General features: G+C 43.9%; 1 protein-coding gene across 2 annotated transcripts in view; it reads left to right on the forward strand.

Moving 5' to 3' along the window:
• Positions 1 to 204: 204 nt before the first annotated feature.
• The window catches only part of FAT1 (FAT atypical cadherin 1), a 121,633-nt gene continuing 96,824 nt past the window's right edge, over positions 205 to 25,013 (forward strand). The window contains exons 1-2 of one of the 2 annotated variants that reach the window (XM_065899766.1): positions 205 to 517; positions 15,543 to 18,822. In XM_065899766.1, coding sequence (XP_065755838.1) covers positions 15,561 to 18,822 — 3,262 coding nt within the window. In that variant the 5' untranslated portion in view covers positions 205 to 517; positions 15,543 to 15,560. Of the gene's footprint in view, positions 518 to 15,542; positions 18,823 to 25,013 lie in introns of those variants that run through there. The other variant, XM_065899765.1, reaches the window with a different exon arrangement.

Below are 25,013 nucleotides of genomic sequence, written 5' to 3' on the forward strand. Positions count from 1 at the left end.
GCAGAGACCACTGCGGCAGGAGAGCCGGCCGAGCTTCCGAGCCCGCGGCCGCTACTGTCCAGGAGGCGGACCCCGCGGGAGAATCCCGTCCAGGCGGCGGGGCTGGGGGCTAGGCGGGGCGCTGACGTCACCTCCCCTCCCCCACCTCCTCCAGGCGGGAGGGAGTGGGGAAAGAGGCAGTGATCCGCCGCAGCTCCCAGCCGCAACTCCTAAACTCAGCGGCTCGCTGCCCGGACATGTCCTGACAAACTTGGTTTCTCTTCGGCCCTCTCTCTAGCCCTCGCGCACTCTCATTTCGCCTCCTTTTGCTGCTCAAGTTTCCCCCAGGACGGAAGCCTCCGGAGATGCGGCCACCTGGGCGGCGCGGGCGGATCGCACTCTCGTTGGCGACATGCTGAAGATCCGAGGGAAGCAAAGTTGGTACTTCATACACGGCTTGTAACAAATATTCAAATCGCGTGGCGATTACGGACCTGCCGGGACTTTAAAGCAGAACACCGAGGACTTGGCTGGACGGGTGAGTTCTTTCTTGAGTGCAAGTCTTTCCGTATTTAAGTTTAAACGTTAATGAAATTGCGTGGGGTGTTTGACTAGTACAGGGAAGCGTGTGCATCCTACCGGCTTTCCGCTCGGCGAGCTGCACACCCGCCCTGGCCGTGCTTGACTCGGGAATGAAAGATCAGTATGCATAGGTTTTGGAATTCATAAAATACTTACAAAGCACTGTTCAAAAGAACTTGAAAAGCTATGCTGTTTGTGCATTATTTCAAATGTAACTTATTATAGAAATGGTGCCCAGGGAGGGCGCATTGGGTGCCCCGTGATCTGCAGTGGCGCAGCGCCCTCTAGTCCGGGCACCCGGCAAAGCGCGCGCTCTCCGCACGGACGGCGAACTTGGACCTGCCGGGCGCTCTTGGGACGTGGACGTGAGGTCCGTCGCCGGCACCCTAGCCTTCACTTACCACCCACTCCGGCCCATTCTATATCTAATATACAAATACCAGCTTGGATGGACTGGATGCAGAGGCAGTGCTGGCGGAAAGCTTTTTTTGTTTTCGGGAACCCATCCCCCAAATTTTCTAGAGCCTTTGGGTACTGGGTTAGGGAGGATCGACTATTGAGAGGACAAACGTGAAGCTTGTACTACATTTCTTGTTCATGTGAAGGTAATTAGCTGGTAGCAAAAAGGCACCTCTGTTTCGTTCCGTTGGGGCTAAAGGATCAGTAAAAACGTGGCAGCACCGGACTGAGAAATCTCCATCTCTGGCTCTCGGCTGTTCCTCTGGCGACGAAGTGCAACTTCTTTCAGGCAATTAGGTTTTCAGTGGACCCGGCAAACCGGGATTCCCAAACAGATGTTTTAGTCCAAGTAAGCGTTATTAGTTATTAGTGAATGGTAATTTTCTCCAGGAATTCTTTTGTGTCATTTTAAAAATCTTGTCATTTTACGTTATGGGATGGTGTCTTTTTACCTTTTACTGTTCTCCTCCCCCGCCCCCCGCATCCCGCCCCAACAAACTGTTGGTGTTCGTGTGTGATTGTGTTTTGTTTAGAGTTAGACTTCGGCAACGGGCACAAACGAGTTGAGCTTGGAGACCAGATAACCTACTTTCGAGGTGTTCCATGTATGAAACTCACCTGTAACTCCAGGAGCGCTTTGCCGTGGCCAAGTGTTTGGATGATGATGTTTGCTGGGTGTGTGAATTTCTGTGTATTCTAAATAACGCGCAGGGAATACACCACATACTCTTAGTGCTACGAATCAGCACACTCATTCTGCAGGCATTATTTTTCCTTCCCAGCCATGACCTTCTAGACACATTCCCCCCCCCCATCACCTTCTTTGAGATGGCATAAGAGGAGACTGCATTAACTTTGAAATAGGGAAATTATCTCCTTAACCCTAGACTCCCTTACCCCCATTTGCCTCGTAGTTCTTCCAGCAGCCCCCTCCACCGGTTCCAGGGAAATCATCTCTTTGTCCTCACAGCGTTAACGTATTAGAGCTGCACAAACTTTCCGAGGTCAAGGCCGCCCTCTTCTCCCGGCTGTTTCCCAGCGCCCGGGAGCACTTCGGGCTGCGCTGAGCCGGCGCCTGGAGCTCTGCCCGCGCTGAGGACCGGCTCACAGCACCGCGATGCCCGGACTGCGCGCTCCGGTGTGGGGGGAGTTCCCCGAGTGGGCCTTCTGGACGCCCGGGGTTTCCCCTTCTCCCTGCGGAACTTGTAGTTTCACGTCAGACTGCGTTCACAGCCTGCGGGGTGTACTTACCGTGTGGGAAAGCGCACGAGACGGCACCGCTGCCTTTTGTCCCGCAGACCTGGGAGTCAGGGGTGTCTGCCGGCGGAGGCCGGCGTTGGGGTTCGTAACCACGGCTGGAGAAGTTCCGGGGTCTAACCAGCTCTGCGCAAAGAGGTCGCGAAGGAAGCGTTTTCACTTTCCCGGGATTTTAGTGCACTGTAGATTGAAAAAGGAAGTAGGTTCCGATCTAACTGCATTCCTTTTGAGACCTTTTGGAAGATTTTATTCCACCAAGCAATTGCAGACCTACAGCCAAGACATTCAAATTCAGATTTAGGAATTCCCTGAAGGTTCCCGTGAATCTAAAGGAGGAGGCGTGGGAAGCTTTTTCTTTAGTCCTTAGCTCTTTTTTTTTTTTTTTAGCTAAGTTAATGTTCCCCCTTTCCTGGTAGGGAGCATTCTCTATTACCTGCACAAATCTGTGTGCTGGCCATAACTAACCTCGGCACTAGAGCGAGCCCCAATCTGTTCCTCGCGGTGTCGCTAGGTCATTCTGGACACTCGCTGGTCTCCTGGAAAGGAGTTGGCTGCTGTAGCTGCTGGGAGATCTCTGACCCTTGGCGGGGCGTCGTAGCCCGGACCCCGCGGACTGGGATTCCGGCTGCCAGGGAAAGTCGGGTCGAGTTTCTGCGCGGGAGAAAAGAGCGCCGGCGCGAGCGGGCGTGGCTGCGAGCGGAGGGATATATCCCGCGCCGGGTGCGTGAGGCGCCGGGTGCGTGAGACGCCGGGGCTGCACCGGCCGGGCTTGGAGTGGGGCTCGCAGGTGGCGGGGCGCTGCCTCAGAGCGGGGCGCAAGGAAAGCGAGGGCGGGCCGCAGATACCATGCGGCCCTGCGGAGCCAGTGAGGCCCCGGACCGACCCGGACCCCGCTCGGGGGCGCGCTGAGGCGGCGAGGTGCGCGCCCCCGAGAGCGCCGCCGCCGCCGCCGCCGCTTCGGGCTAACTTTGCTGTAAGTTTGAAGGAAACCAGTTGGGGCTTGAGGGCGGTGGGCGAGGGGCGCAGCGGCGCACTCGGTGCCATTGCGCGGCCGGGCCGAAGCCGTATGTGCCCGCGGAACGACCAACTTGCTGCTGCCGGGTGGCGGGCTTCCGGCTCGTTGGGAGCTTGCCCCTCACTGTCCAGTCCAGGACCGAGCGCCCCCCGGCGCTCTGGGGACGGGATGGAAAGAAAGAGACCCGCCGGACGGTGGTGGCGCCGAGGCCCCTGCCCACTTGGAAAGTTCAGGGCAGGCCCTGGATTCGGGTGGGTGGGCAGAGGCGGATGGGCGGGAGCGGTTAAGGCGCGACGTGACCCGAATGGTAATTACCTACCCGACTGCTGCTGCGAGCTGGCGGCGGCCCCGGCTGCGGCGGCCCCGGCTGCACCGGCTCTGGCCCCGGAGCCATTGCTGGAAATCAAAGCGGCAGCCGCGGCGCGGGGTTCCCGGCGGCCTCTGGGCGAGAACTTCCGCCTCGCCCGGAGCTCGGAAACTTCACACGCGCGTTCCACTTTCTTCTCTCCGGTAACACGCGTGCCTGTTAAAGACTTATCTGATCTCGCTCCGCGGCTAATTTCTTGCGATTTGTAAGATATTCACAGCGTTGGTGTGATGAAAGGAGAGGCCAACTGCTAAGGGATGGGATCTTTGAAATGGAGTCACCGAGTTCTTTTAGATGTTTCGTGCCCTGAAGGAGTGCTGTCCTGAGGTTTGAGTTGTAACTGGTTGAATGTAGTTAAGCATAGGTGAGTGATAAATATCGGGGCTAAACATTTGCAACTGTGCTATCCGTTTGTTTCTTTTTTGGAAGAGAAACTTCTAAGATCTTTTTTTTTAAGAGATTCTGGTTCTTCAGTGCTTTTTCTTTCTCTAAGTGCTTTCCTCTAGGAAGCTAAGTTTCTGTTGTCTCTAAGAATTTTTTTGTTCCCACTGATGTGAATTGCGGGACTTTGAAAACAAGGACGCAATTGTTATGCGTTAGGAAAGTAAACTCATAAATATTTTCTGTGCAGTTAGAGGTTTTTTTTTTCCTTTATGTGTCTGAACTATGATTTCATTAAATAGCTTTTGTTAAGCAACTCCTATTTACAGTGACTGAAATCGGAAAAAGATTTAAAAGGCAAATGATCTTCAGTTATTTATGTATCTTTCACAAAAGCAGATTCTTGAGGCGTCATACATTCAGAGATAGGTTTCAATAGTTTAAGATAGCTGCATGTGTTAAAACTAGGTGATGGTGATGTTTTTTTCATGTTACTCTTAGCGTTGTGGTTATCCAGCACATCGAGTTACTGCAGTTACTCATAGAGTGTGTTTCTCCAGGTATATAGGTTAATTCTGATGTTTGGCTTTGTGTTTTAGGACAGCTCTCTGGTTCCACAAGTGGAATTATTATCCCCCTTTCTTTTCTATATACTTAAGCTTTAAGATGGGTGTAAAAGTGCTTAAAACATTACATAATTTTTAAAAACAACGATGAATATAACTCAATTATGTCAAACATGGCATTTAACACGTTCATAGTAGGGTTTGATTTGAATAAAGTGTGCATTTGTGTACCCATTACTTGAAAAATGAGTATCTTAAATGAACTAATTCTTCGTCACTCTGAAAGGAAGTGAAATTCTTAGAGGACTTCATAAAAATCTTTCAGGCCACCTGCATATCTATTCATTTGTATCTTTTAATTAGTCACTAGAAGTACACCAAGTGGTTTTGCACCATGTTAGTAGACCATTTAAATCCATGTTATGGACAGGTGCCAAAAGAGGATCTAAAAATTATATGCAAACTACTACTGTTTTCCTCCCCCTGATCCCATGCCTTCCTAGTGTATGTCTTTAGACTTAGCTCTCAAGTTGTCTCCGAAGTAGTCATTTCTTTGAATGCTAGAAGTGAAAGGGATGTTACAGATTATTTTAACTCCTTTAACAAGTCTACTGCCACCTGTTTTCCACCCAAATTTTGCAGATTTTACATAGAATCAGTAAACTAAATCAAATTCAATGCATTATTGTTGCATTAAATGTTGTCTCCATGGCCTAATTTGTGGCCTAAAGGACCTGATTTAATAGCAGGAAGCCATAAGGCCAGGTGTCTTGTTTAATCTTTATGAGTGGGAAACTGCAGCAGGTAAGCTTTCTTTTGACCAAATTATATAGTTGATGAAGCCAAACTGTGTCTTTTTGTCTCACCTAATTGTTTAATTTGCAAGTGTTAGTTTGTCCTTAGGCACTGGTAAGGAGTTTTTGAAATGAGTGATGCAGGCAATTCATTTAACCAAGATCAGAAAGTTGCATTTTTTTCTCTCCTCAGGTCTGGGAGGAACTTTTTATTTCAAAAATGTATTCAGTCAGATGAGGAATCTGTATATTTCACATAATAAAGTTTTTTTAAAAATGATCTTTTCCTTAAGTACCAGATTTAAATATATTGCCAAAATTCTTGCTTAATTCCAAAGGTTTATTATTTATGTGGAGATAAATCTATAATTAAATGTCTTCTATAGACCACTTAGGAAAATCGGTAATTATTTAATTCTTATCTTCGTAAAATATGCAAGCATAATGCTTTATAGTAAACTCTGTAGTGGGGACGCTGATCTGGCATCGCCTGTAGCCACTTTGGAAGTATCTTGAGTTGGTTGATGACCTCTTTTTGAGCTGCTGGAAATTAGAGCCTTCTGCAGGGCACCCATCGGCAGTGTTGTTACTGGCCTAGTGGTTGCGCCTGGATTTTCTGTTAAGTTTACAACGATGGATGTATTGTTTTCCCATGTTATCCCTCCTTATCCCCCACCCCCTCCCACCCATCAGTCCTGCCTTCCGTTCTCCATTGCTAATCCTCATCTGTCCATTCATGCACCCAACAACTGTGGATCTCCTCTGTGCCAAACACTGGGTCAGATGCAATAAACAGTGGTGAACAAAGCAGGGTTCCTGCTCTCAAGAAGCTTACAGTCCAGCAGGAGAGAAGGACAAATAAACAGTTATCTCCAGTGTGGTAAGAGAGACCCATCTGGGTCAGGGTAGTTCATCATAGCACCTCAGTGAGCTAGGTGGATATTAGGATAGGGTGAGGTCTGGGGGAAGAGTGAATCAGGAGGCAGTGATTCACGGAGAGGAAATACACGTAAAGCAAGTTGTAGAAACCCTTGGTGTTGTGACTTGATTTGTGCTTTGATGAATGGTGAGAAAAAAGACCTGAGCACACCATGTTATCTTTCGGAAAAGGGTTGGTTGGTTTATCATCAGTGTTTCTTTAATCCTTCTTTCACGTTTCTTATGGCTTGCCTTTTTTTCTTTGCGTAGGGAAAACAGAAAATCTATGACCTGGGCTCACCTTGGCTTATAAAGATAGAGAAGATAAATTTTATGGAGGTTAAGAAGAGAGGAAAGAAAGAAATGTTGAAGAGAAAGGTGGAAATAACGAAACTGTGTGATGAGTAAAGGGCAGGAAAAAATAAAATTGGCACGTTTGCGTTGTCTTTTCGAAGAGAAAGGTGGCGATGCTGCAAGTTTAGAGCCTCCGCCACTAGGTGGTGTCATGGGCTCAGGACAGCTTGGTGGTTTCAAGACTGGGAAGGACACCTTTTTGGTTTGAAACAGAAGAAATATGGGAGATTAAATTGGGAAAGTAGGTAGAGGTCAGATTGTCAGAGATCTCTAATACAAGATTAAGAAGGACGTACTTAATCCGAAGGGTAAGGGGAAACACTGAATATTTCAAACTATCGAGTGACATTACAAAGAAGTTTTAATGAGACTAATTTCATTGCAGTATGTAGGCTAAATAGTATGGGGGCAAGAAAGCAGGAATACCAAAAGGCGGTTCACATGCTGTGCCTGAACAAATACAAATATGAACCAAGTGGCAGCAGCAGAAATGGAAGAAGAACAGTTTTGAGAAATTGAGAAATAAAAAAATGTCAAGTCTAGATGACTTAAGATATGGAGGTTTGACAGTTAAGATAAAAAGTCATAGAAATCCTGAATTTCTGGAGTGTGTGTGTGTGTGTGTGTGTGTGTGTGTGTGTGTACAAAGAGAGAGAGAAAAAGGAGGTGGGGAAAGAATGTGTATCTGTGGAGGGTAGAAAGCTGTAAAGATTTTAGTCCAGTCTCTAGTTTTTCAAATAAAGAAATGGAATCCAAGGATTAATTAACTCCCTTGAAGTCACACAGATGATTAGTGACAAAGCCTGGGCTAGATCACAGGTTTTATGACTTCCAGCTGCTTTTTTAAATTTGATTTCTTAGATTGCAAACTTGGTGATTTGGGAAGTGGTGAAACTCTTCAAGGACATAGGAAATCACTCTATTTTCAGTGGAATAGCTATTATTTTGCAGTGGGAAGTGGGTGAAGACACTGTATAACTTAAGTCTGAAGGTATCCCTGGGGTGGGGGAGGTTGTTCCATGGCACTTGTTGGAGGTTAGGGTGGAATGCAGGCTTCTGCGGTGATCCTTTATGATAAGGGCAGAGGGGATGATGTCTTTAAGGGTAACAATATGTGTGTGTGTGAAAAGAGTTGAAAGAAATTTGTAGTGACAAACTGGAAGGTGAAAAAGTTGGTGTAGCTTATAAAAGGGTATTGGAGAGAATCAGGAAAGTTTAGTGCTGTCCATCCTTTACACGTTCTGTATGGATCACCTCTTTGTTTTAGGTAGTTTGTGACAGTATGAAGGACACATATGGGGGAGGAGGGTGAGTAGTGTCAAATCGGAGATTGTCAGGGAGGATGAGTACTGAGAAAAGGGCATTAATTTTGACATTAGCCTTTGACACCAGAAGAAGCTGCTTCTGTTGCCTGGGTGGATCTGAGGTCACGTGGAACAGTTGAGGGTAGAAACAACAATGTCTTTAGTGGAGGGAGTTCTAAGGAAGTCAAGGTAGCACTGAGAAACTACTCTTTGCAAACATAAGAAGGTGAGAAATAGGCTGTTGGCTTGAAGGAAGTGCAGGTTTGAATGAAAGCTATTTTCAGTGGGAAGGAACCTGTGTGTATTTGTGGACTGCTGAAGGCAACTGCAGCGACGGCAGTGACTGGGCACTTGAGTGTGAGGGACGATTTAGGGAAGAGCTGCAGGAGAGGCACAGTTTTATGGCATCAAGGGTGTCTTTATTTGTAGCTTGGGTGGGTCGCATCTCCTCGGAGATGTGGGAGGAAGAGAGAGGAGGGGAAGAGAACATTTTAAGGAGAGGAAGTGGGGGGAGTCTCTACCATGACTTCCACGTACCTGCTATACATGGAATGTTCACTTTCCTGATCCCGTATTTAGTGAAAGGCCGAGGTTTGTACCTAAATACAAAAGGGAGCATCATAATTTGATCCATAATGAAAACTTTGGGAGTGGAAGAGTGGCCAGTATTAATGACTGCCAAAACACCATTTAAATGATTTCTATTTGCAGAGAAAAATATATTAGGTGAAATGCTCTTATATCACAAGAGGGTAAACAGTCTGTTTATTGCGCTTCTCTGTGGGCAAAGTTTGCTCTGCAGTGTGGGTGAGGAGAAAGTGGTTGGCGGGATGGGTAATAACGGAGAGTGGTCATGTTTTGGAGCGCTGAAAGAGGAAAAACTAGCACAGGGATGCCTAGTCTAGCCAGAAATGTACACACAGCCCTTGTTCGTTGGTCTTGTCTTTTATGTCACAATAAAACAACAACTAGAAACAGTCCTCTTCAAACTACCCACAGGCAAGTTTTATAGGTTCATTGAGTAGGTAAATTACATACTAGAGTTTATACGGAGGCTATTTAAAAATTAGGAAGTCTGTTTAACTTAAGGGCAAGAAAACTTCCAAAAACTTATTTCGAATTGATTAAATCATGTTAATGCTGAAGCTTTTAGGTTCTGCAAAAGAATTATGTGCCGAGGAGAGGGATTTGCAGTGTGTACTGTCAGTATGAATAGCTTGAAGACTGCTCTCAGTTAAATTGGAATCAGTTGTTGATCATTTGAAGGCAGTATTTAAATTAAGTCATTGCTGGAGTAATCAGACTTACTGCAGCTCCAATCAAAGCTAACAACATACAGAGTTAGTAGAAGCAGTTAAGTGATATATACCAATCCTGAGCCTGCTGTTCAATTCTGGGTTCATAGTGCCACTCACCCCCATTTTTACTGAAAAAATGTATTAAGATGGCTTAAAGAGATTTAGTATGTACCCAGAAATAAACAAGATCTACCCATTAATTTTTCAGTGTTAAGAATGAAAGCTTTTAAAAGTACTGTCTATGACTATTATAATTTATTAGAAAAATGCAGGGGTTTTTTCTGTTGTAAATGTCACCTGGAAGCTGTGAATTGGTTATAGCTGAGTAACAAGCAGGCTTTCTAAGACAGACACAGTACTCTTTTTTGACTCCTGTTAAGTGATTTTAGAGGTCATTAAACGTTTATTTAATATACAATAGTTTTAAAAAGCAGGAGCCGTTTACATTTCATATTGTCTTTTAACAACTTTGTGACAATTCTCTTTGAAAACAGTCATCTCCCTCACGATTTAGACATCTCTAGAAAGTACTTTTAAAATGTGACGCTATTCAAACCGAACATTAAACTCTAAATTTCAGTAATAAGTTCAATTCTAGTGACGCTCTCACTGATGTGGATACAAAATGGGAGTATGATGAGGGAAAACACAAAATACTTGAATATTTTTGTGTATTTTTATTATCATATGTAGCATGGAGAGTCTGATACTGTTTCCCTCTTGGATAGAGAGCTGGAATGACTAATGGCGTGTGTAAGAGTTGCGACTCTAAATAATAAACATACATTTAATAGAATGTATGCATTGTGTAATGCAGTGTCCCACCTAATGCCCTGTCTCAAGCATCTGAAACATCTGAACCTTCAGCTTTAGATCTAAATGTTTGAACTTATGCAGTTGTGTTCTCAGCACGGGGCTGTGTTCTGTTGTGTGAAGCCTGTGCGGTCACAGATTGGAACACTTTACATGAAAGTCTCGCAAATGAAGAAACATGAGCATATTAATATCTGACTTCTACCAGAAAAATGATCTTTCTCTCTTATTTATGGATTTTCAGAAATCTGTACTAAAGATATTTAAGCTTTGGACCTGAGGCCCTTTTCCCTAAAGGCTGAACTAAGTAAACATTCTTTGTTTTCACTTTGGAAAATGCACAGAAGAAATCCTGGATTACTGTAAGTTCAAGTAGTGTGATCACCTTCTAAATATCAAAGTGTAGCCTTTGGGTAAAATGGTTTTTAGAGTTTAATTTTCATAAGCGTGAGCGCTAGGTAATAATGTACTTTTTTAGATGAAATGGTGTTAGTACCTTTTTAGGATTTGTGTGTGTGTGTGTGTGTGTGTGTGTGTTTCCCCTGCTTTACTGTTTGTTTTGCATAGAGTAAGAGCCATAATTTTTCTGGCATTTTAAGGTGAAACGTGAGTTCACAGTTCTCGGGTAAATTACTGTAAGGTTAACAAGATCTCCTAGAAAGTGGAATTTTTTTCTGATCAAAAGACTTGCATTTAATAATTTAATTACAACGGCATTCTGTTAGCCAAGTTTGCAGAGTAAATTCAGGGTTTTAAGAGGTCTCAGTTATGAATGTGGTCGAAAAAGTTTATTCCAGCTGTGATGTGTCCCGTGAGAAGAACCGTGCGTGGTGGGTGAGTTGTGAAGGGTGAGCCAGGTGTTTGGGAATCCAGGTGTGAGAGAAGTGGGTGGTGGCAAAGGCTGCAGGTGCTGCTGAGGGATCCTCGAGATGCCGTGGGGAGGGAACACCTGCAGTGGTTTGGCATGTTGAGCCTTCTCCTTGTGCCCTGGGGGTGAAGGGCGTGCCCAGGGCACCAGTGGTGGTGGGAGTAGCATGGCACCAGCCAGTATTAATGGGTCATTTTCAAGGTCTCATGTTAGGCTTCAAATGTTCAGAAAGATTGGTTTGCTTACCATTGTCATTGTCACACCACTGTTTCTTGCTTCTGCCCCAGTGGCTGCTTTGTCTCCCTTGCTGGTTCCTCTCGTCTTCTGTCTTCTAGATCTTGGGGAGTAGCACGTCTCTGTCCTTGGTTTTTGTTTCTTGTCTCTGTGCTCTCTCCGTGGGTGATCATTTAGTTCTGTGGTTTTAAATGTGGCGTCTTCCATATTCTGACAACTCTCAAGTTTCTCACTCCACGGTGAACCTTTCCCACACATCTAACTGCTTACTTGAAGTCATTACTTGGCATTTCTACCTTAACATGTCTAAAGCTTAACCCTCGATCGTACTCCCTAAAATCCGTTCCTCCCTCAGTGCAGGCTTCCCTCTCTTGTACCTGACCTCTCAGTTCTTGCTCAGCACGTGACCTGTGGAATCTTCTTTGATGCCTCTCTCTTTCTCTCCTTCCGCCTCTGCCCTCCAGTTCATCAGCTGGTCCTGGAGTAGATCCAAAATGTCACCCTTCTCCCCACCCCCACCAGGACCATTGAGGCTGAGCCACCGCAGTCTCTCACCCATGCTGTTGCAGTACCTTCTAACTGGTCTCCCTCCAGCTTTTGCCCTGGCTGCCCTCCCTTCTCTTGTCCACCCCGGTACCAGAGCAGCCCTTTCACTTTAGGTTCGAGCATGTCACTCCCCTGTTCTTGTTTTATTTGTAGGAACATCCGACGTCCTTCACCCTTCATCCATGAGGCCATACTGATGAAAACAAATGATAAAGACATTAGGAGAGAACAGACAAATCTCCCTTACAGAAGAACTCTAAACAATTTATGTAACATAACTCTCCACCCCTAAGTGTGGACTGCACGTAGCGACTTCCTTCCAAAGGGCACAGTAGGGGAAGGGGGCAGCAAGTACCCCGCTGCGGAGAAACCCGACAAGCGCTGCTTCAACCCAGTGAACAGGGTCAGCATCAGCATCGATGTGATGTGATGAAAATGGCACTTTACCCCGTTCTCTTCCTCCCCTCAACGCATAGCCCCAGTCTAATCATGCGGAAAAACATCAGACAAATTCCAGTGGAGGGACGTTCTGCAAAATACCTGACCAGTACTTCTCAAAACTGTCAGGGTTATTGAAAACAAGACAAATCAGAGAAACTGTTACAATCCAGAGGAGCCTAAGAGAACACGATGACTGAATGTAATGTGGTTGTCTTGGCTGGTATCCTGGGACGGGAAAAGGGCATTAGGACTTAGTGAATTACAGTGTATCTATATTATTTCATTAGTTGTGACAAATGTACCATAGTAAGGTGAGATGTTAACAGTAGGGGAAACTGTCTTTGTAATTTTTCTGAAACTCTAGAATAACTTTAAAATGAAAAGCTTATCTAAAAAAGGATCTCCTTTATTGCTCTCCGCTCACCCACTGTGCCAGGCCACCACGGTCTTTCTCCTTGTGGCGCCTCTAACTAGTACTTCTCTACTGGAGATGACTGAGCTTCAGGGGCCATTTGTACTGTCTGGAGACATTTTTAGTTGGGGTTGGGGGAAGAGAGGCTGCAGGCCTTTAGTTGGGTGGAGACCAGGAATAATACTAAATGATGCCTAGGACAGCTCTCCAGGCTACGCACCCCGTCCCCCGGCCAAGAATCATCTGACCCAAATGTCAATAGTTTTGACGTTGAGAAACTCTTGTCCTTTTTCGGGGCCTCTCTTTCCCTCCATGTTTCTGGCTGCAGTCTCCATTTCTTTCTGCTTTATTTTTCTCCTTAGCACTAATCATCAGCATCTGATAGACTCTTTGTTTCCTTGTCTCTCACCAGGAAATGTATCTTCCATGAGGATTTGTTAGTAGTTTGGTTCACTTTTGTATTCCCAGCATGTAGAACTGTTCCTGACATGTGGTAGGCTCTCATTTAATGGGTGATGAATGAATCAAATGACCAAAGAAGTGAATTAATGATAAAGATAACATATGTGTATATATATACTAAAAATTCAAATAGTAGAGAAAAATGAAAATGTGAACATTCCCCCAGCTGCCTGTCCTTCAGAAGTTACCACCATTAACAGTTTACTTCTTATCTGTCCAGAATTTTTTGGTTCATTTTTAAGCACATCCATGAACTATGCATGTAATTTATCTCCCCTCCCTTTTTGCAAACATAAATGGGATCAGTTTAGTTTTTCCACTTAATGTATCTGGACATCTTTACATGTCAGTGTATAGAGTGCTGTCTTATTTTTTAAATTACTGCATAATATTTTATATGTAGAATTAAGCAAAAATATTTTAATTGCTTGCAATAGAATCCTGGTTTAATACTTTGTTGTCAACTGGATACTAGTAACATTATGTTTCCTAAAACAAAGTGCTTGTGCAACATCATCTTTTCAATGCTTCTTTAAGACATTTTCTTTACATTTTATCCCTGGTTTGTAAATGCTTCGATCTTTGCCTTTTAAAATAGTCTTTAAGTCCATGTACCTAGCACAGTGTGTCTGCTAGCAGGTTAATACCTGTAGGTTGAATTCAATCATGAATCAGAGTTTTCACTTGTTTTGATAAAATTATCGGTTTGTTACATAATCCTCAAATTTCCCTGAGTATTAAAACTGTTGACCAAATTAAGAGATAGTTTTGGGAAAAGATTGTCTTCTTATTTTGTTTAAATCTTAAATGTTGTTGTAGAGGCCAAAAATTCTGTCTCATTTCCTGACTTTATCTGCTGAGAAGTCATGGTTGCTAAAGCACAGGTTAGGGTGCCTGACTTGGACAGGATTCAGTACCAATTAAGCTTCTCATTGCCTTCAGCATATCAGGGTTTTTCTTTTTTTCCTTAATGAAATGATTAATGGGGCAAAGTTGGCAGTTGGCTGAGTTAAGATACTGTAAATTAAAGTTGCCATGCTAATTTCCCTTGGCTGTTTGGCCAGCCCTTCAGTCTGCTGTTTCTCTTACCTTGGGGAGCAGTCCCGTTTCCCGAATATTCATCGGAGAGGTCCTTTGCCAGGGCTGCAGCGCTGTCCTCTTCTGACCATGCTCGGACGTTTGTGAAGCTCCGTTCATTTATGAGGTGAATTACGTTGGCATTTAGGGGAACAGCTGCTCTGAAAGCGATTGTCCTCCCCCGCCAGGCCTCAGCCCAGTGAACTGCCTGCCTTCCCACTGGTTCAGGGTACCCCTTTCTCACATGTCCTCTTTCCGCCCACCTCACCCTTGGACCTCCCTGCAGTGCCTTCCACCTTGCTGCGTTGATTGGGCCCCTCTGCGCATGTTTGCTTAGATGATTTAGCTTTGTGCGTGTGTCTTGTGTTTGGGTGATGGGTTGTTCAGTGCCCCGAAGACAGCGGACCCTCTGTGCACTGGCTGTTGGCAGCAGTGGTGATACAGCAGTGATGTTGCCAAGATTTGTGTCCCTGGTTTAGGGAGGGCAAGTTCTGTTTAACATCAAGCTCTTGCCTTTCCTTTTGTAAACTGACTGTTTGGGGCTCAGTTTGTTGGTTCAGAAATGACTTCAGTATTAAACTTGGTGATATATTTATTTTAATACCTTTAAATAGTTAATACAGTGCTAAATGAGACAGTAAACCCTTATATTATGTAGGGAGTCAACTTAATCATTCTTATAAAGAAATAATATAATAAATTTCTAGGAGAGATTATAAGCTATCATTATGAGAGGTTATATAAAACCACTGTTGAGAGTTTTTTTGGTTGTTAGCTGTCCGAAGCGTCCCATGCTCAGGATACTGTAGTAGCATCAAGTCTGTGAGCTTTTGAGCACTTCATTTATTATATACAAGTAAGTGGAAACAATGTTCACTCCCTTTTTTAGCAGTGGCTTATACTTGCCTTGAAGATTGAAGTGCAGGAATACAGTGTAGTTGTTGCAGCTGGAAGACCTTCATCTGATGCTCTTTAGGATTCTTTGAGTCATTAAAATTAAAAAAATTGTTCTTAAACTTAGTAATTCTAGAAATATTAGCAATATTGATACTTATATTGGAAAACTATTGCATTTATTCATATTCTGTATAGATGGAAAATACTTCATTAAAATGTGAGGTCTGGGCTTCTCTGGTGGCACAGTGGTTGAGAGTCCGCGTGCCGATGCAGGGGACACAGGTTCGTGCCCTGGTCCAGGAAGATCCCAGATGCCGCGGAGTGGCTGGGCCTGTGAGCCATGGCCGCTGAGCCTGTGCGTCCGGAGCCTGTGCTCTGCAACGGGAGAGGCCACAGCAGTGAGAGGCCCGCGTACCGCAAAAAAAAAAAAAAAAAGTGAGGTCTAAAACCTTAAAAAAGTACACTTTTTGTTTGTTTTATTTCCCTGAAGCAATGATTCTTATTTTCTTCTGTTGCAGGTTCCTGGGAGTTAAGCGATGGGGAGGCATTTGGCCTCGCTTCTGCTTTTGCTCCTCCTCCAGCATTTTGGAGACAGTGATGGAAGCCAAGCACTTGAACAAACTCCTGTACAGTTCACACATTTCCAGTACAATGTCACAGTGCATGAAAATTCTGCAGCAAAGACCTATGTTGGGCATCCCGTAAAGATGGGTATTTACATTACAAATCCATTGTGGGAGTTAAGGTACAAAATTGTCTCAGGAGACAATGAAAACCTATTCAAAGCTGAAGAGTACATTCTTGGAGACTTTTGCTTTCTGAGAATAAGGACCAAAGGAGGAAATACAGCTATTCTTAATAGAGAAGTGAAAGACCATTACACGTTGATAGTCAAAGCAGTTGAAAAAAATACTAATATGGAAGCACGAACAAAGGTCAGGGTACAAGTGCTGGATACAAATGACTTGAGGCCATTATTCTCACCCACCTCGTACAGTGTTTCTTTACCTGAAAACACAGCCCTGAGGACCAGTATTGCAAGAGTCAGTGCTACGGATGCAGACATAGGCACCAATGGAGAATTTTACTACAGTTTTAAAGACCGAACAGACATGTTTGCTATCCACCCCACCAGTGGCACCATAGTTTTAACTGGTAGACTTGACTACACAGAGACCAAGTTCTATGAGATGGAAATTCTTGCTGTGGACCGTGGCATGAAATTGTACGGGAGCAGTGGTATCAGCAGCATGGCTAAGCTGACAGTTCACGTAGAGCAGGCCAACGAGTGTGCTCCTGTGTTAACAGCAGTGACGTTATCACCATCGGAATTGGAGAAGGACCCAACGTATGCCATCATAACCGTGGAGGACTGCGATCAGGGTGCCAATGGGGAAGTCGCTTCTTTAAGCATTGTGGCAGGAGACCTCCTTCAGCAGTTTAGAACAGTGAGGACCTCTCCAGGGAGCAAAGAGTATAAACTCAAAGCAGTCGGTGACATTGATTGGGACAGTCATCCTTTCGGCTACAACCTGACACTACAGGCGAAAGATAAAGGAAGTCCTCCCCAGTTCTCTTCTGTAAAAGTAATTCAGGTGACTTCACCACGGTTCAAAGCTGGGCCAGTCAAGTTTGAAAAGGAGGTTTACAGAGCAGAAATAAGTGAATTTGCTCCTCCCAGCACACCCGTGGTCATGGTGAAAGCCACACCTAGCTATTCTCATTTGAAGTATGTTTTTAAAAGTACACCTGGAAAAGCTAAATTCAGTTTAAATCACAACACTGGTCTCATTTCCATTTTAGAACCAATTAAAAGACAGCAAGCCTCCCAGTTTGAACTTGAAGTAACAACAAGTGACAGAAAAGCCTCGACCAAAGTCTTGGTTAAAGTCTTGAGTGCAAATAGCCATCCCCCTGAATTTACCCAGACAGCCTACAAAGCATCTTTTGACGAGAACGTGCCCATTGGTACTACGGTGATGAGTGTGAGTGCTGTAGACCCTGATGAGGGTGAGAACGGGTATGTGACGTACAGCATTGCAAATTTGAATCACGTGCCGTTTGTGATTAACCATTTCACCGGTGCTGTGAGTACTTCAGAGAACTTGGACTATGAGCTGATGCCACGGGTTTATACTCTAAGGATTCGGGCATCAGACTGGGGCTTGCCATACCGCCGGGAGGTTGAAATCCTTGCTACCCTCACTCTCAATAACTTGAATGACAACACACCCCTGTTTGAGAAGATAAACTGTGAAGGAACAATTCCCAGGGACCTAGGTGTAGGGGAGCAGATAACCACTGTTTCTGCCATTGACGCGGATGAACTGCAGTTGGTGCGGTATCAGACTGAAGCTGGGAATGAACTGGATTTGTTCAGCTTAAACCCCAGCTCCGGGGTATTGTCATTAAAGCAGTCGCTCATGAATGGTTTAGGGGCAAAGGTGTCATTTCACAGTCTGAGAATTACAGCTACAGATGGAGAGAATTTTGCCACACCATTATACATCAACATAACTGTGGCTGCCCTTCGCAAGCCAGTAAACTTGCACTGCGAGGAGACTGGTGTGGCCAGGATGCTGGCAGAGAAACTCCTGCAGGCCAATAAGTTACACAGTCAGGGAGAGGTTGAGGATGTCTTCTTTGATTCTCACTCTGTCAATGCTCACACACCACAGTTTAGAAGTACCCTTCCAGCTGGTATTGAGGTGAAGGAAAATCATCCCGTGGGTTCCAGCATAATTTTCATGAATGCTACTGACCTGGACACTGGCTTCAACGGAAAACTGGTCTATGCTATTTCTGGAGGAAATGAGGATAGTTGCTTCATTATTGACATGGAAACAGGAATGCTCAAAATTTTATCCCCGCTTGACCGTGAAACAACAGACAGATATACCCTGAATGTTACGGTGTCTGACCTCGGTCTGCCACAGAAGGCTGCTTGGCGTCTTCTGGAGATCAGAGTTCTGGATGCCAATGATAACCCACCTGAGTTTTTACAGGAGAACTATTTCGTTGAAGTGAGTGAAGACAAAGAGATAAATAGTGAAATCATCCAGGTTGAAGCCACAGATAAAGATCTGGGGCCCAATGGACATGTGACATACTCTCTTCTTACAGACACAGATAAATTTTCAATTGACAGCACGACTGGAGTGGTGAAAATCGTGAACCCCTTGGATCGTGAAGAACAGCACGTGCATTACGTAAAGATTGAAGCCAGGGATCAAGCCAGAGAAGAACCGCAGCTGCTTTCCATGGTGCTTCTGAAGGTATCATTAGAGGATGTTAATGACAACCCACCCAAGTTTATTCCCCCTAATTACCGTGTGAAAGTTCGAGAGGACCTTCCAGAAGGAACCATAATCATGTGGTTAGAGACCTATGATCCTGATTTAAGTCAGTCTAGTCAGGTGAGATACAGTCTTATGGACCACGGAGAAGGAAACTTTGATGTGGATAAGCTCAGTGGAGCAGTTAGAATCATACAGCAGTTGGACTTTGAGAAGAAGCAAGTGTATAATCTCACTGTGAGGGCCAAAGACAAAGGGAAGCCCATTTCTCTGTCTTCCACTTGCTACATTGAAGTTGAAGTCATCGATGTGAATGAGAACTTACACCCACCAGTGTTTCCTAGCTTTGTGGAAAAGGGTGTAGTGAAAGAAAATGTCCCTGTTGGTTCATCAGTGATGAAGGTATCAGCTCATGATGAGGACACAGGAAGAGATGGGGAGATCCACTATTCCATTCGAGATGGTTCTGGTGTTGGTGTTTTCAAAATAGATGAAGAAACAGGTAGGTGTGTTTTTATTACTGTGGTTTGCTCTTCCCTTTCATTTTTTTCTAAAGTAAATATGCCCTGTGCTGGCTCCTTCACAATTCCCCGTTGGCTTCTGGTAGGGCGCAGTGCATGTCCATACTTTTTGTCCTGTTGCACATGTCTTTGTATAGTAAGCCATGAGGATGGAACTAGAGGAACCTGAATGAGTTGGCATAAAATGAGTAGGAAAAAAATCAGAAAAATTGAAATCATTACCACTGATAATATACAGGTTTGTTCTGTATATTACCAGAAGCATCCTTATGGTTTTGCTGTAACTTTGAGAGGCCCTTCCAGAGTTTTTCCAGCTATTAAGGTTGCAGACTTAGAAGAGTACTCCACTACCTAGCATGCTATTCAGACATTCGTGCACACCTGCAAATTAGGCAGTGCACAGAGAGAAGACTGTTCTAAAACTTCATGCTGTGATCTGCTTGACTTAGTACCTTCTTGGGGTTTTGTTTGAAAGGCAGATGTAGGCTGTAGAATGTCAAACTGAGGGGACCTGGCTTTGAATTGTGGCTTTTTCAGTTGTTAACTTGGTGGTCTGGACAAGTTGATTACCTTTTTAAAACTGACTTTCTCCATCTTTAAGATGGGGACACTCAAAATTACTGTACGATTTATGTGGGCATAAAGTGAAATAACATGTGTTAGAGTCTATTTAATATCTCTTGGAAATGGTAACAATGCTCTGTTACGATATTCTTTCCCCTAGAATAAGGTCCTAAAAACCAGAACATCCAGGATAGCCAATTTATGCTAGAGTATGTATTTGTTTTTTACATTTTGTACATATCTCAAATTTAGCTGCCTTTCACAGAGTTTATAGTTATATATCAGTCTCCTTTGATGGGGTGTGAGCTGTGGTATTAGTTTGCTGGGGCAGCTGTAACAAAGGTCTGCCACAGACTGGGTGGCTTAAACAAGAGAAATTTATTTTCTCCCAATTCTGGAGGTTAGAAGTCAAAGATCAAGGCAGAGTAGGTTTCTTCTGAGTCCTCTCTCCTTGGCTTGTAGTTGGCCATCTTCCCCCTGTGACATCACATGATCTTCCCTCTGTGTGTTTGTGTCCTCATCTCTGCTTGTAAGGATACCAGTCATAGGGGACCACTCCCTAATGACCTCATTTTAACTGCTTTATCTCTTTTAAGGCCCTGTCTCCAAGTACGGTCATGTTTTGAGGTACTGGGAATTTAGAACTTCAGCACAGGAATCTTGGGGGACACAGTTCAGCCCAGAACCACCTTTAAGGATGGGCTTTTAGCTCATGTATTTTCTGTCCTCAGCACCTAGCAAAAAGTGCCTGGCGTGTAGAAGCTGCTCATTAAATGGTCAAAGACTGAATGAGTAAATTAGTGATTATTTTCGCTTTGAATGTTCTGCTTTCTGAGAATGCTAGTGGAAATAGAAGGAAACTGGGTAATCACAGCAGTAATCAGCCATAGGTGGGGTTCAGTTTGTTTATTAATCTCATTGATGTTTCCTTTATGAATATGTGCGTTCTAAAAGGGGTATTTTTCTAATTACATTAAACCTTTAAGTTTTTATTCAGTAATAACCACAAATAAGTTCTTCAGTCAGTACTCCCATATCTAATAGGTGTATAGCACATGAAAAATATTGTCCTAGAAATAAGTGATTTTAGAGACTACAATTTTTAATGTGGTTTGTTTATTCAGGGGGTTCTTTTTCTAGTGAATTATATACCACTAGCATGTGGTACAGATCTACAGATTACATGCTACTCATCTGAAATACCTGTAATGGTTCAATTCAAGAGAAAATAGCATCACCAGCAGCAGTTAGTAATCACCCATCTGAAGAGTAGAATGAATCTTTTTTCTTTTCATACTCTGATATGAATTAGTTTTCAGGTACAATGGCAACATAGAAAAATACCCAGGATTTAGTAACTGAAGCTGAAACTATGAAGTGTTTTTGTGAATTTCATGAGGACAATTTTTCCTATTTTTTTCTTTTCCAAGGTGGGCTTTGAAAGCCTGTGAAGAGAACTGTTGGAAGTTAAAGTTCAGACAGAAAATAGAAACAAAATCTTAATTTACATTTCCCTGATGTCTTAAATTATATGAGCACAGCCTTTTGGATTTTTTTCTTTCAAGTGAGAAGAGTACTTTTATTGTTGCTTTTTAAAGACCTGTTTAGAAACTAATATTTTTCGTCTATAAATTTAAGAGACTGGGATATTCTTACTATCAAGGGAGGTGGGGTAACCAACCAACTGAACAAGGCAGTATTTATTCTGAAATACATAATTTATAGTAGTTTTCAAGCTGAACGGCAGTGCCAGACTTTTCCAGTGGTAACTTAGTGAGAGGCCAGGGGATGAGTTGGGATTATGGGCAGTGGGGTAGGAACTGTTATGCATTGGTATAAAGATTGAGATTTAAAGGTGAGAGAAAAATTGGCAATTTCTAGGTGTCATCTATTGCGCAGTCCTTGCTTTACAGAGGAAAATACATAGCACGCAGCACATTTATGTTCGTGTGCTTTTTGAAATTGAATAAAGGTGATGTAATAATATTTATACATTGCAAGATATTTTCTTTTTGGCAGTAGAATTATCAGCCCAAGTTATTTTCCAGAGACCCCTGGCAAGGCACTTGGTATCATAGTATAGAATTCTTTCATGAAAAGTCAGTATGTTTGTACAGCAGAAATACTAAAATTAGATATGCTAATTTTTCATGTGGGGTTTGCCTCACTGATTTTGAAGGCAGGTGGGAAGTGTGGAGAGGTTCCTGTCAGATGAAGAAACGTAGGGGCAGTTCAGGGACACCATTGGGCACCCCGTAGGACACAGCAGTAAAACTCCGGTGTGAATTGGAGTTGGCCTGGCCCAGTTTGGGTTCATTAGCACCTTTCAAGAACTTCAGTCTCTGCTCCTTGCCCGTTTCTGCTGAGCCTCCTTTCTCCTCTAGGGATACGTTTCGTATGGGGTTGATGTCTGTGGGCCTGTACAGAGCTGCTGTGGGTGTGGAGCCCACGAACCTGCCCATCTCATGGTCTGTTTGCTTTCTGCCTTTGACTTAACTTTAAACTCTGTAGTGTTGGTTGAATAATATAACCGAGTTTTTGTGGTGTTTTACCTATTTCAACATTGTCACATACGCATATCATTTGTATGCTTCTCATAGAACAGAGGATATATTCAGCTATCTGAATTTAGTTCTTATTATTTTTAAGATCCTCCATTTTCTTTAAAAAAAAAAAAGCCTACTTAAATTTGAAACATCCCCTGACAAGTTGTTTTCTTTGGAAATGGAAATTCTATGGACTACCTAAAATATGTAGTTGGATGAACAGCCCTGTCAACTGAATTTTGTGCATCTTTTGCTAATTGGCTTTGCAGGGAGGCAACACGTACTTGCAGTATGGGGGTGACAGTCATTTGACTCATCAGATAATCTCTCACTGTGTCATATGCTTTTCCTGGAGAGGCTGCTGGCTGTTAGTTAACTGTTCTGATAAATCCAAGCCCACACAATTGCTTGTCCATTTGAGGTTTGGAAAGGTTGAGTGTTAGGTGAAACACTATTTAGAAAGTCAGTCTTGTTACAGAGCCAATCTCCAGTGCTCTAATTAAGATTCTTCCCTTTTTGTCTCCTTAAAATCTACAGTGAGGGTTGTAAAGCAGGTTTAACAGAAATGTTAGTGGAGTACGTATCTTGGAAGCATGTGTAATTTCACATTTAGGTTTTTATTTTCCTGACTTTATACTTCTCAGCGTTCACCCCATTCTCACTTCCAATACATTCCTGGTTGCCTTGTTGTAGGCTTCAGAGTGGAGCAGAGTAGAATCTTGGGGCTTCCTCCTGGAGATCTGTGGAATAAATTCAGCTTAGTGTTCTTGGCTGATGAGGACCCATCCAAGTTAATTATTACTTGAGCACCAAGTAAAACGTTGCGGGTTTTTGCTAATTTTTAAAACTAAGGATAATTTTTAAAACTAGCAAAATGCTGGGCTTCCCTGGTGGCGCAGTGGTTGAGAGTCTGCCTGCCGATGCAGGGGACATGGGTTCGTGCCCCGGTCCGGGAAGATCCCACATGCCGCGGAGCCTGCGCTCCACAACGGGAGAGGCCACGACAGTGAGAGGCCCGCGTACCGCAAAAAAAAAAAACAAAAAAAAACCCCAGCAAAATGCTTGGCCAAAAGTTTCTTTTCATTTGTTAATAGGACCTGGTATTGAAGCAGTGTTTATTAGTTGAGCTCTGTTGCACCCATGTCTGTATTGTAACAGGATGTCTTTTAGGTATGTTTTCCCTTCTGCGTGGAGTACTTTGGTTCAGTTTGGCTGTTGTAGTGTAGTGCAGCCAAGCTGGAGTGTTTTCCCCTTGTGACTCTACATATTCGGGGAGACCAAGTATTTCACTAAGATAAAAGCAAATTTCTGAACTTATTAGTGCTGTGTTACTCTTAGACTCCCAATCCTGCTTTCAGGATTGAAATGTACATTTTGATGAAAAGACTTGGAATGAATTAATATGGAAGTACAGCTGTTGCAACAAGATAAATCACTGTTCATGAAATATGGGAGGGAGAATAAGGACTACATTTTTCTTGAGAGAACCTGGCTACATTCTCATTACGGGGGAGCGTTATTGCACCATTCCTGGATCACCCGTTCGGAGACTGGCTCCTGGCCTGCCTTACGGGATGCAGGAGGAATGAGTCTGTGTAATGGGAACAGAAGGGAATTCCAGTCCAGACTAACCTTATTGTTGACTTCAGTGAGAGGGAAAATGTTTCTGGGGATTCTGTCTGGTTTGGCAGAACTCTGAGTATTTAATTATTATTTTAGTTATTCACTCAAGTTTAAAAAACCTTTTCCCAAGTAGGATATTCTGCATACAGCCAGGGACCTATGTTTTTTCCTAGGGCCACTTCTCTCATGACAGAAAGTAGAATGTAGAGAAAGGCTCTTAATGGGCTCAAGCATCATGACCCCAAAGTCTGTAAGAGTGGCTGAGAGCTGGGTGGCCGCTAGAAGTGTAGTCTAGTGTGGTGGGACCAGGAGCTGGGTCTAGAATTCCTGGCAGCAGGAACTTAAATAGATACTGGTGGGAGGCCCGTTAGGGAGTGAAGAAATTTGCTGATGAAAGAGCTTTTGTGTTGCCATCTCCTCCCTTAAGTGGCCACAGCTGCTGTCCTGTTCTTTCTTTTTTGTTCTCCTCCTCAGAAAGTTGAAGAGAAAAGAAACTGATTTCCTAGCCAACAGTGAGATTGAAAAATCGGGCTTTGGCAGAAATTATGTGATGATAGTGTGCTGTTGCTGTGTCTGGAAGTAAAGAATCTGTGAATCTGAGTCAGGGCAGGGAGGGCGTGGTAATAATCCCACTGGGGAAGGGACCCTCCTTTGAAGCAGGAGTGTTTTAAGGTGAAAATAGGATCTTATTAGAAATCCTAAGGAAATTCCATTTTGTTTTAAGAGGAAACAGAGGATCGGCTTTTCTTTAGTTATTTGTATATTTAACGAGTTGATGCTTAAAGTACCGAGTGAGTGTGGCTGGAAGAGGGGTGGGGATATAAAGCCCTGTGATTCCAGGTGGTGTTACGTTGTTTAGCAGCATGTGGTGAAGGAAGGCGTGCAGTGCCCTGATACAATCCTAAATGATGTGTGAGGGCCAGAACCTGGGGGGGTTGCGGTGGAAACAACTTGAAGTATGCTCTCTGGCTGCATGCTTTCGGCGATAATGACAGTAACGATGAGGGGCGTCATTGTAATAACAAACCACAGAGACTTGTTGAGTGTCACAACCAGTGCTGTTCTAAGCACTCTATATGTAATAGTTTATTTAATCCTCACAAGTACCAGATAGTTACTGTTGTCCCTATGTTACCGATGAGGAAATGTTCACAGGTTAAATAAGTTGCCTAAAACCACTTGAGTACTAAGTGGCAGAACTAGGGAGCGTGTGCATGCAAACACTGCATGAGACTGCCTCTTACTCAAGAGTGAGTGGTCTTGAGATGCCCCAAGGGAGCCCATTTAAAGTTGAGTGGCTTTCTGGGCTGAATGGGGGTGGACTGGGCTGGGCTGGGCTGGACCCTTCAATCCTAAATTTGAGGCTTGGTCTTGAAGGAGTATTGACTCTAAGAATCTTCCTCCTTCATTTTTTCCTCAGAACGATGTATTGCTCTTTG

The sequence above is a fragment of the Phocoena phocoena genome, chromosome 21 (genome assembly GCF_963924675.1).
Source record: "Phocoena phocoena chromosome 21, mPhoPho1.1, whole genome shotgun sequence".
In the NCBI taxonomy this organism is placed as follows: Eukaryota; Metazoa; Chordata; class Mammalia; order Artiodactyla; family Phocoenidae; genus Phocoena; species Phocoena phocoena.